The sequence below is a fragment of the Biomphalaria glabrata genome, chromosome 2 (assembly GCF_947242115.1).
Source record: "Biomphalaria glabrata chromosome 2, xgBioGlab47.1, whole genome shotgun sequence".
In the NCBI taxonomy this organism is placed as follows: domain Eukaryota; kingdom Metazoa; phylum Mollusca; class Gastropoda; family Planorbidae; genus Biomphalaria; species Biomphalaria glabrata.
Window position 1 is genome coordinate 62,930,153 of NC_074712.1, and position 12,730 is coordinate 62,942,882.

Here is a 12,730-nt window from a genome sequence, read left to right on the forward strand (position 1 = left end):
CTACACGGGGGGGGGGGGGGGTTCTATTACGTCGAACACCTTTCAGCTCACTAAAAAGATATCCTTTGGCATACAGTTAACCCCATGCGAGATATGTGCTCCGCCCAGCGAAAATGTCTGGCTTTAAGAACTTCCTCTATACTGTCCATACCGGTATTTGCACAAAAAAATTAAAAAATAGCTGTTTGTGGTTTTGTCTTGTCCATCGTATGTCCATGATGGTGAAAGCGTTCAAGAAGTTTTACTTGCTTTCTGTATAGTACCCTCACCTTCACCTATCCCTGTTGGACCTTTGGGGCACCACAGAAGATCTGTCAACCATCTTTCTTCGTTCCACTCTGTCCCTTGCCACTGACAGGCCTGTCCATGCTTTGATGTTGTCTTCCCATCGCTTTCTCTGTCTTCCTCTTCTTCTTTTTCTTCCTGGTACTGTTCCCTGAAGGAAGGTCTTTGCGAGCCCTAAGGGCCTTGTGCTGTGGCCATAGAGTTTGAGCTTACAATTTTCTGACAGTGGTTAGCACTCGGTGGTGTCCAATGGATATGTTAATCCTGTTTCTAATCTCTTCATTCGTGAGGCGGTGTTTGTAAGTCTTTCTGTAAAGTAAAGTGAAGTCCCCCCTTTCAGACCAGGTGGTCTGTGGGGCAAATGATGTTAAGGTCATGGCCAGGTCGTCTGTTCCCAAGACCAACCGCCTTCACTCCCCCCCCCCCCCACTAAAATCAGGTACCCATTAGAGTTGGGTGGACACTGTGGCGCCCTACAAATCCCAAAATTAAAAAAAATTCAGTCTTCACCGAGATTCGAGACCAGGACCCCAAGCCCTTAACGACTCAGCCACTACGCCCCCCCCCCAGTATCTTTCTGTAGCATCTTTATTTGTTTGTTGTAAAAATGTTTGACATGTTTCCGATGTTCCTTCAGAGTTGAAGATAGTTTACTTCCTAGTCCAAACCTCCCGCAGGACGACGGGGGATGGGAGCGGGCAGGGTTTGAACCCGGGACCATCGATAAATCTGAACGACAGTCCAGCGCGCAAACCGCACGACCAGGCAGTATAGCACCCGTCCCAGAAGCATATCTAATTAGCACGCTCGACTAGGTGGACACGAGTAGGGTGTAATTAGCAAGATACGATCTATACATTTCTTTTAAAGGTTCAAATCACTTGACATTGTCGTGTAGAGCTGTGTATCGCACTTGGAACCCTAAGGCCAGCAAAAGCTCCCTTCTACCGGCCTGAATGAAAGGTGTACACTTCGCATACACCGTTCTGTTTGACGGGGCGGAGGGGGTTGAGACTCGGGGTTAAACTTGTGTTTGGTTTTGCGTTCACTTCCGGTGGCACGGACACTCCGGACTCGCGGACTAGAGACGCGGTCGGAGGCCGCGTACACCGGGGGGCCCCGCCATATTCCTTTGATCTACCAGGCTGACCATGCGGGACACACCATTTATGTAAATGCCCCTTGAGGGATGGCGCCTGGACGTTGAGAAATGTTGTGGGAGCTCTTTTACAACCCCCGCACACTGCAATGAGGATGCTGTTGGACCCTCTTTTAGGTACTCCCACGGTAGCTTTAATTTGCTACCCTTTCGCCTAGTCATCCCCTCTCACGACCGTTTCCACCCAGGCGCCACGATGAGGCAGGGCAGCTTGCTTCTTAAGACTGTAAGACTCGTATCAAAAGTTACTCTAGTAAAAGAAGGTTAAAAAGTATTACTATTTACTTGGAACAGTCAAAGGTTGAAATGATCGCCACTGCTTGATTGAATAATTTGCTATTCTGTCATAGGATTGAGCGACAACAGCCACTTGGTACTTTTGGTCTGCTTGTAGATGTCGGATCGTATAGAACGATTCTGTCGAACTCAATTCAACGGTATTGGGACCTACGGAAAGGAATCAAAGTCAAAAGTTCAAAGGAACAGTATTTGAGATTTGCATAATACATAACTAGATTGACCGCTTGCAATGTCATAATTTAAATCAGTGTTTCCCAAGCTTTTGACCAATGTGCACCCCTTTTATAATTTTCTAAATGCTGAGTCCTCTTCGACACCCCCCCCCCCCTTTTCCAAATCACACGGTAATTTGTTAACAGAGCATAATAAATGGGTATTTAAAAAAAAATTAGCATAGTTAATGAGGTGCAACACGTACCTCCTCCAAAATTCTTCCCGTACCCCAAAGGATACGCGTATCCCACTTTGGGAAACACTGATTTAAATAATAATACTATACACAAAACATGGTTTCAGTTCTTACTGTCACATAAATGTTGAATACAGTACAGGAGGATGTACTGTGTGATTTTAATCTTCGGAGACTTTGAACATGTCACTACATTCCACGATACCGTCACGGATTCTTCTCCTGGTATGACGTCAACTATCGTTACGTCACCTAAGTATTAAGAAAGTTAAAAAAATGTATTACTCATACAATGCATGATTTAAATAAATGGATAATAGAATATTCTAAACAAAACACATCGTGTCGATTTACAGAACAATCATATATATTAATGAAGTATTATTACATCGCGCTATATCTCTATGTCCACTAAACTTGTATATCCGGTTACTATCTATTTGTAACTTAAAACTAAATTTAGAAAGCCTTCAGGATAGAAGACTTAAAAGTAAAGTAGCAATTATACATAAAACACTGAACCATAATCTTCAAATACAAGAACAAAATTTAATAAAATACTCTGAAAGACACAAAGATAAATGGACATTTCCCATTCCATATGCTAGGACAAATTTGTACAAATACTCCTTCTTCCCTAGTGCTTTTAGAGCATGGAATGGGTTGCCTGAGCTAGCCAGGAAAACCAGTGACTTGGCGGAGTTTAGGTCATTGGCTAATATGCATGACTGAATGCATGAGGCGTAGGACGTAATCATCTTCTTTTTTGAAGTAACGTCTGTATTATATAAGATACGATGCCTACTATTTACTGACAGTTATCAGGGCCGGAGTTAAGAAAGCACTGACGTGGCCACGGTCCTGGGGACTTCAACAAGAAAGGGACCTCAACATTAGAGAAAAAGATCTATATTCCGACGAGTCGGCAACAGCGTCCCTTCTTTGTACGTTCCGTTTTGTTTCGCATTTTTACCCATAGTACTTTAAAACTTACAGTTGGTAACACTGCGCCGTTAAAAAGTGTCCGCTTACGGTGTGCTCGCATTCTCATGATTTGCTACATTGCGTAAGCCCTAAAAATTTACTTTTTTTTTTATTTCTAAAATGTGCATATGGAATATTTTATTTTAAAAGGAAAATTAATTAATTTCATATTTTGTTTCGTACCGTTTCATACCGACAAGGGGAATTAATTCTTCATTATTCGCAGGCAAAATATGCAGGGTTTGGCCCCCTTGTATATAATTATTCACATTATGCTTTATCTCCCACACTCATTTTCGGATCAACTTGAAATTTTTAAAAGATTATTTTTTTTTATCTAACCACGGAACTATGCCATGATCCAACAAAGCATGAATCAATAAAAAAAAAATTAAGCAATTTATATTTAATTATTGTCTGTAATATCGAATAAGGGAAATAACTTTTATTTTTTTTAAGAGATATAGTTTAAGTGGAGTTCTTTACTTAAGATAAGCTTTTTTGGAAAAAAAAAGGATTTTTTTATATTTTGCTTATTTTCTACAATTATGTGGAGCTTTATGACCACTGCGGCGTACACACTTATCTCCATCTTAATGTGGATCAAAAGTTGACCTTTAGGCTACATCGTCTGCCTCATAGATTGCAAGGTTCTAAAACAAGTACTATAGTTGTACTCTTTTTCTTATGCCATATTGTAAGCTGGTCAACATACATGTACCAAGAGCACAGATTGAATAGTTTCCACTTGCGCTGCCTGAGACGCATAATGGGCATCTCTTGGAGGGACCATGTCTCCAATCAGGAAGTTTTGAGATTGGCCAATATGAACAGCATGTATGCTCTCCTGACACAAAGAAGATTACGCTGGCTCGGATATGTCACCCGCATGCCAGATGGTAGAATCCCGAAAGATATCTTATATGCTGAGCTTGTGGAAGGAGTCAGACCCAAGGGCCGCCCAAGACTAACATATAGAGATGTCTGCAAGCGAGACACGAGAGTGCGTGCTGGGACAACCCTTGCTGAGAACAAAAGAATTGAAGCGGCCTTAATCAAGAGGGAAAAAAAAGAAAGCTGCCCTGCCCGCTAGCCCTGAATCAGAGGCATAAACATGTACGAATAGTGGCAAAGTCTGCCGTTCTAGAATTGGCTTGATTAGCCACACCAGATTCTGCCCCGTCTCAAGATTAAGCCAAAACCAGTGACTCATCTGGGCGCATCCATTGTCTTTCGAGACAAAAGGAGCCATATATAAAATAAAATATTGTAAGATAAAAATAATTTGCCTTGCAGGCCGCGCATCTCGCAAAAGATCATCTTACCCAGTCGACCGTCTGTTGTAAGCGTAATAGATCTTAACTAATAAAAACTTCAAATAAATTGAATAACTTCCCTTTGTTAATAACACTTTTTTAATAATATAAACAAAATCAAATTGAAATGAGATCAAATAACTGTAGTAGACTTTAGTAATAATATTCTTTAACAAAATCTAACTCACTACAATAACACAACCTTTCAGTCTTACGTTCTGGAGTCGTCTCCCCAAACTAAGACCACGTGACGACAACGCCACCTATGTTGCATTATTCACTAACCAATCGCTAACCTCCATAACACCACCCTTTTTTTGCCTTTTCAAAGTGAAAGTAGCTATAGACTATTTATCTTATCTAATACAGACGTTGCTTCAAAAAAAAGAAGATGATTACGTCCTACGCGTCATGCATTTAGTCATGCATATTAACCAATGACTTAAATTTTGCCAATTTAAGGGAGACCAATCCTTACACAACGCCTCAACACTGACTTGCGACGTCGCAACCTGTGGACAGTTTAGACCAATAGACATGTGACGTAAAAAAAAGCTATTGGTCTAAACTGTCCACAGGTTGCGACGTCACAAGTCAATGTTGTTAGGCGCTTCCGCGGTGCCTAATGCAGATAAACCAAACGGAGGTAACTCTCGACAAAATCCATAAACACCGTCGAAAGGCCGAACAATTAATATTAACTCCATCGACGCTGATACTGAATGTCGAACAAGAAGTATAATAGTAATGAAGGGAACCATCGAATGTCAGCTTTCTACGTTCATAACAAGCTTCCTCTCTAGAAGGCGCCTTAAATTAGTCTGTTTACATCAGCTAATATTTCACTATCTCCTAAAAAAAATTCTTGTTTTTTACTAGTCACGTCATTGTCTCTAAGTCTAAACTTCCCCCTTTTCCGAAACAAATAATTCATTCCTAATCGTACCATAACAGTGTTCAGGCTGTCAAGAAATGTTGGTCTTGATGTAAGTCAGTGATGCCACAACCTCATTTGACCCGCGGGCTATTTTAATCTCCAGCACTCGTGTCGCGGGCCACATCAACGAAAACGTATACGAACGACAGGAAATTGACCTGAATTTGAAGTTATTTGATTAGAAACCCTTGGATCTATATTAAGTACTTACATTAATGAATTGTATATTTGTAGCTTTTTTTTTTTTCACGAGTCAGATAACGGCCTAATTTCTGTACCGTACTTAAAATATGAGCAACTTGATAGCTAGCTTTACAACCGACTCATTTTCTTGTCTCTTTTTAGTAAATATTCCTATCGATCTACACTCTGTAGGCATAGTTAAACTATCTTTTATTCGCGGCTTAAATCGAGAATGCCGCCATATTTGTTTTATAATAACGTTTACGTATTTTTCTTTTTTTAAACAGTCACACTTTCTTCCACTTTCAAATAAATTAGCTAATTATTTTGTTCCGCAAAAAGTAAAGATTCGTTCACCTTTTCTGATAGATTGTACTTTTAGTTTTTAGAGTCATATTTAATCAGCATACAAATATTAAAGGTCATAGTACCAATTAACTAAAAAAAAAAATTGGGGGTCGTACCGTAGATAAAGATACATTTGTCAACCTTTTTTTTTTTTTTGAATGGGGGATTTTCTACACATTGTGCCAACATTTCGGCGGGCCGGATGGAACCACGTCGCGGGCCGGATCTGGCCCGCGGGAGTATTTTGGGTATCACTGATTTAAGTGATACATACCTAGTGCCGCCGTCAGATTGTAGTAACACTCCGCCCAAAAAATAGGTGACGTCAGGTCCTGTAGCTTGTCATACATGGCCAGACCAAATCTATACGCCACCAAAGTCAAGTCCACTAATGACCGGTTAGAGTTGTCTCCCAGGAGACTGGCGTACGGTAGAGTTATCTCTGAGTCTCCTCTAGGCAATTGTTGCCTATTTATTGTTGTCTATATGGAACACACATTGAACAGAATAGTGAATATGTTTTCATGTTATTGTGTAAGATGTAGTCCAGAATTGAAGATTACAGTTGCAATTATTCATCAAACAATGAACCACAAAACAAAATCAAATCATCAAAACGACACATTTCTTATTCCTTAGGCAGAGAAAAATCAATACAGGTGATTATTTTTTTTAATGACATTAAAGCATGGAACGGATGGCTTGAAACAGCCAGAAAGCCAATGATGAAAACTGTTTTACATGTTTCGGATGTTCCTTCAGAGTTGAAGAGAGTTTACTTCCTAGTCCAAACCTCCAGCAGGACGACGGGGGGATGGGAGCGGGCAGGGTTTGAACCCTCGACCGTCGATAAATCCGAACGGCAGTCCAGCGCGCAAACCGCACGGCCAGGCAGCCATGTAGCAATGTTTGAGTCCCTAATTAACATGCCTAACTACATCTTCTCTTGTAATTTCGTAGGATGTAAAAGTAACGTTACCCCTTTCAGACCTTGCGATCTATGGGGCAGATGATGTTAAGGTCATCTGTTTTTTTTTTTTGGCCAACGGTTAACGAGCAGGGTGTCATGTGGCCAGCACAACGACCAACCGCCTTTACTTTCCCCAACTAAAGTCAGTTACCCATTAGAGTTGGGTGGACTCAGGGGCGCCCCAAAAATCCCGAAATTCAAAATCCCAGTCTTCACTGAGATTCGAACCCGGGAACTCAGGTTCGGAAGCCAAGCACTTAACCATTCGACCACCGCGCCCCGCAGGGAGGTAATTCTCTTTGATTTTGAACGAATGTTTGCAATTTATAATTAAAGGAAGATAAACATTTTTAGTAGATAGTTTTAAAAGTCTTAGCATCTATTCAAGGCGTGAGTAGGTTAGGCAGAGGCGTAGCTAGTAATGTGCGGGTGGTGGTGAGGGTCATCAAAATAAGGACCAACTTTTTCAGTCAATACTACACAATGTACATAAAAGAACAAGACGCAAACTACTGCATTTGAGTGCTGTCTACACAGCACAGTAAAAAGGTTCCCCTTTCAGACCTTGTGGTCTATAGGGCAGATGATGTAAAGGTCATCTGTTTCTGTGGCCTACAGTTTACGAGGGTGTCATGCGGCCCGTACAACGACCAACCGCCTTTACTTTTCCCCAACTAACGTTAGGTACCCATTAGAGCTGGGTGGACTCAGAGGCGCCCGAAGATCCTGAAGTTAAAAATCCCAGTCTTCACCAGGATTCGAACCCCGGACCCAAGCCCTTTACCGCTCAGCCACCGCGCCTCCACTACGCATGAGTAGTTAAGCCTTATTCTAGAAATTAGTAGACTAGGCCTCATTCAAGGAATGAGTAGACTAGGCCTCATTCTAGAAATGAGTAGACTAAGCCACATTCAAGAAATGAGTAGACTAAGCCTCATTCTAGAAATGAGTAGACTAAGCCTCATTCTAGAAATTAGTAGACTAAGCCTCATTCAAGAAATGAGTAGACTAAGCCTCATTCAAAAGATGAGTAGGTTAGGCTTCATTCAAGAGATGAGTAGCTTAGGCCTCATTCAAGAAATAAGTAGGTCAGGCCTCATTCAAAAAGCTTTGCTCTAGCTATGTACTTCTTTACATAGCCATCAGCTGCTCTCCCTCGCATTATATAAAAAAAAAAAAATCTCGCACTTCTCCAGATAATGTGGATACATTTTTCAAATGGAAATACTGATGATATTTACTTCAAGTCTTAAGTAAACTAAAATATTAGTTCTGATGCTAAACAAATCAATATTACCAAAGCTAAATCATATTGGGTATAATATCAAAGCGAGTAATTATAACTAATTACCTTGCAATGGTCATCAAAACGGCTCTCAGGCGGGTCCGCACAGTAGAACAATACGTATTCATATGTTTGATTCACCCCACTGTTCCAATGTATAAATACACTAGTCCTGTTCAGTTCCACAATTAGAGACTTTTGAAGCCTTTCTGGAACTAAGTTGATGCCAGAATGTAATGAGAACTTGTATTGAATACATTTTAATGGGTTGTCAGATGTGTCTGATTAGAGTTAGGTGTGTCAAGTGAGTGTCAGGTGTTTCAGATTTATGTCATACTTGTCAGGTTAGTATCAGGTGTTTTGGATTAGTATCAGGCCAGTCGGGTTAGAATCAGGTGTGTCGGATTAGTATCAAGTCAGTGAGTTTAGAATCAGGTGTGTCGGATTAGTATCAAGTCAGTGAGCTTAGAATCAGGTGTGTCGGATTAGTATCAAGTCAGTGAGCTTAGAATTAGGTGTGTCGGATTAGTATCAAGTCAGTGAGCTTAGAATCAGGTGTGTCGGATTAGTATCAAGTCAGTGAGCTTAGAATTAGGTGTGTCGGATTAGTATCAAGTCAGTGAGCTTAGAATCAGGTGTGTCGGATTAGTATCAAGTCAGTGAGCTTAGAATCAGGTGTGTCGGATTAGTATCAAGTCAGTGAGCTTAGAATCAGGTGTGTCGGATTAGTATCAAGTCAGTGAGCTTAGAATCAGGTGTGTCGGATTAGTATCAAGTCAGTGAGCTTAGAATCAGGTGTGTCGGATTAGTATCAAGTCAGTGAGCTTAGAATCAGGTGTATCGGATTAGCATCAAGTCAGTGAGCTAAGAATCAGGTGTGTCGGATTAGTATCAAGTCAGTGAGCTTAGAATCAGGTGTGTCGGATTAGTATCAAGTCAGTGAGCTTAGAATCAGGTGTGTCGGATTAGTATCAAGTCAGTGAGCTTAGAATCAGGTGTGTCGGATTAGTATCAAGTCAGTGAGCTTAGAATCAGGTGTGTCGGATTAGTATCAAGTCAGTGAGCTTAGAATCAGGTGTGTCGGATTAGTATCAAGTCAGTGAGCTTAGAATCAGGTGTATCGGATTAGCATCAAGTCAGTGAGCTAAGAATCAGGTGTGTCGGATTAGTATCAAGTCAGTGAGCTTAGAATCAGGTGTGTCGGATTAGTATCAAGTCAGTGAGCTTAGAATCAGGTGTGTCGGATTAGTATCAAGTCAGTGAGCTTAGAATCAGGTGTGTCGGATTAGTATTAAGTCAGTGAGTTTAGAATCAGGTGTGTCGGATTAGTATCAAGTCAGTGAGCTTAGAATCAGGTGTGTCGGATTAGTATCAAGTCAGTGAGCTTAGAATCAGGTGTGTCGGATTAGTATCAAGTCAGTGAGCTTAGAATCAGGTGTGTCGGATTAGTATCAAGTCAGTGAGCTTAGAATCAGGTGTGTCGGATTAGTATCAAGTCAGTGAGCTTAGAATCAGGTGTATCGGATTAGCATCAAGTCAGTGAGCTAAGAATCAGGTGTGTCGGATTAGTATCAAGTCAGTGAGCTTAGAATCAGGTGTGTCGGATTAGTATCAAGTCAGTGAGCTTAGAATCAGGTGTGTCGGATTAGTATCAAGTCAGTGAGCTTAGAATCAGGTGTGTCGGATTAGTATTAAGTCAGTGAGTTTAGAATCAGGTGTGTCGGATTAGTATCAAGTCAGTGAGCTTAGAATCAGGTGTGTCGGATTAGTATCAAGTCAGTGAGCTTAGAATCAGGTGTGTCGGATTAGTATCAAGTCAGTGAGCTTAGAATCAGGTGTGTCGGATTAGTATCAAGTCAGTGAGCTTAGAATCAGGTGTGTCGGATCAGTATCAAGTCAGTGAGCTTAGAATCAGGTGTGTCGGATTAGTATCAAGTCAGTGAGCTTAGAATCAGGTGTGTCGGATTAGTATCAAGTCAGTGAGCTTAGAATCAGGTGTGTCGGATTAGTATCAAGTCAGTGAGCTTAGAATCCGGTGTGTCGTGTAAGCCCCATGTGTGTCAGACTAGTGTAATGCTAATATTTTAAACCATGTTGTGATGATCAATGACTAAGGATGTTAAAAACACATTTCTTTAACCTAAACTACGACACGCACAATCAACACAAAAACACACACAAGTAATATCAAAACTTTACACACCCAAAAACAAAACAAAACATGCACACACACACACACAATAAAAACACACATACACACAAGCACAACACACTATAAACACAAAACACACATACACACAAAGCGCACACACACACAGAACTAAACACTACTTCAAACTGCTGTGTTTACGTGGTTGACGATCGTTGATATGTAACACCAAACTGAAGGTAGACAACTCCACCGCTGTAGGCTGCAGGCATATTATATTGTAACTTATAAAACTTGAGATAACTTAAATAACTTTTTTATTGTGAGCAAAACTAAATAGAACTTTTATTACAATATAAACAAAATCAGCTTGAGGTGAAATGCAATAAATCTAGAAGACTTAAGTAATAATGTCAAGTGGAATACTGAACACAATGCATCTCACCACAAAGACACGTCTTTTCAGTCTGGCGTTCTGGAGTCGTCTCCCCTATCTAAGACCCCTGACGACAATGGCGTTTATCTTGCATCACTCACAACCAATCGCTGCCCTCTTCCCACATTGTCACCGAAGATACACACGCTCACACTGCAGGACCATAACAGTGTACCAAAAGACAAACCTTTGAATAAATCAGGTGCTACGGACATTACTGTAGGTCGAGTTGAATTGCCGGCAGTGTTTTCGGCAAATATCTGCACTGAGGCTCTAGTGTGACATGGAAGTTGTATTGTTGCTTGCTTTGAAACATTGGTTACATGTAGTTCCCTGGTCCCATCGTTTAACGTAAATCCTTTCAAGGGACCATACTGAGGTATTTCCAAGATGTTCTAATAAATAGAATGTCAACTTTGGAGATTTTTACAATAAAAGTTCATTACAGTACTATGCTTTTTGGTCAACGCATTGATTCTATTTTACATTTTTTATGAAATAAAATTCAGTAAGAGAGAAAAAGAAGAAGAGAAGGCGATTAGGTGAAACATAGCGGCCATAATGTGTAACCCGGACTTTATAGTTTGAAAGTAAAAAGAGGTAGATTAAGAGAGATTTTGTACAAAAAAAGAAACAACATAAAACAGGTCTACGGCGGTATATTTATAGATCACTGTTGGCAACTAAAGAATAACATTTGTTTTGTACAAGAAAAAGCTATTTATGGATTGGCCTCCATATTTGATTATCACCAACAAGATTTCGTATGTGTGTATGTGTGTGTGTGTGTGTGTGTGTGTGTTTAACGTTGTCTGCTATGCTATTGCAATGTAGGTAAGAAAAATAATAATATACTTTGTACTATAGTACTATACATTGACCTACTTCTTTGCAAATAATTGTCATGTGCATATGGAGTTGGTGCTTAATTTGGTGTGTTTCATTTGTGCACCATAATAGTTTGTGCGCTGTTTCTAAGGACGCGCTCGGTAGGCGTCATTTCTTCATTTAGTTCTTTGCTAAGGTTGCGGATACTTGGCTGGAGATTTCTGTTGTTTCTCCCCAGTATCGGAGACTCGGGCCTGGGACTCTGCGGAATTCAAGCCTGATCTGTATTAGTATGGACCCTACTTGGCCCTGGTCCATAGGGTTGTGGGCATCGCGAGCCCGGAGTGGACTGTTTGCACTGTGCTTGCATTTTATGTATGTTGTATATTTGCACATTGCCAACCCTTTCGGGCAGTATTTTGGGCATCACTGACTTAATGTATTAACTGATAGACTGTCAGGGGTGCCTGGGCAGACGAGCCATGGCCAAAATTACAACCCCGACGATGATGACATCAATGAAGCCGAGACTTGTAATGTTTGTAATGACACTTATTCTGACAAGCAGACGATACCTCATCCGAGACTTGTAATGTTTGTAATGACACTTATTCTGACAAGCAGACGATACCTCATCATTATTTAACCTAACCTGAGTGAAGGCTTGAGTTCTAGCCATCTCTTTCAAAAGCCCAGGAGAAAAACTCCAGCGGCTTTGAGCAATGCCAAATGTCACTATACAACAACTCATGACTTCCCAGACCTGTCGAGACGGAATTCGTATGGACAGTCAATATGTATATGTGGCACTGTTTTTTCTATTCCCCTGCCCCTCGGTGGGACTACCATTACCATTAAGTACTGTACGCTTGTAGCATGCATGCTAACCAATAACGTAAATTCTGCCAAGTCTGAAAAATACATTTTCAGGCTTCTCTTTACCAGGGGCGGAGTACCAATGATACAATGCGAAATTTGTATTTGTTGATTTTTGAAAAAAAAAGTGATGGAACTAATGATCTATTTACAATTTAATGTTTCCAACCTGCCAGAATAGAGTGACATCTCTGTAGAGCCGATGCTTGCAAGATTCTGCTCGATAACTGCCATTGACAGTGCCTGGTCCCATGGGAGGAGCTAA

General features: G+C 40.7%; 1 protein-coding gene across 2 annotated transcripts in view; it reads right to left on the reverse strand.

Moving 5' to 3' along the window:
* LOC106072637 (uncharacterized) overlaps positions 1-12,730 on the reverse strand; it is a 33,599-nt gene that overhangs the window by 6,982 nt on the left and 13,887 nt on the right. For both annotated transcript variants that reach the window (XM_056021848.1, XM_056021850.1), the window contains exons 6-11: positions 12,635-12,726; positions 10,949-11,156; positions 8,243-8,391; positions 6,196-6,403; positions 2,268-2,405; positions 1,730-1,891 (exon numbers count right to left, since the gene is read on the reverse strand). In XM_056021848.1, coding sequence (XP_055877823.1) covers positions 1,730-1,891; positions 2,268-2,405; positions 6,196-6,403; positions 8,243-8,391; positions 10,949-11,156; positions 12,635-12,726 — 957 coding nt within the window. The remainder of the gene's footprint in view (positions 1-1,729; positions 1,892-2,267; positions 2,406-6,195; positions 6,404-8,242; positions 8,392-10,948; positions 11,157-12,634; positions 12,727-12,730) is intronic.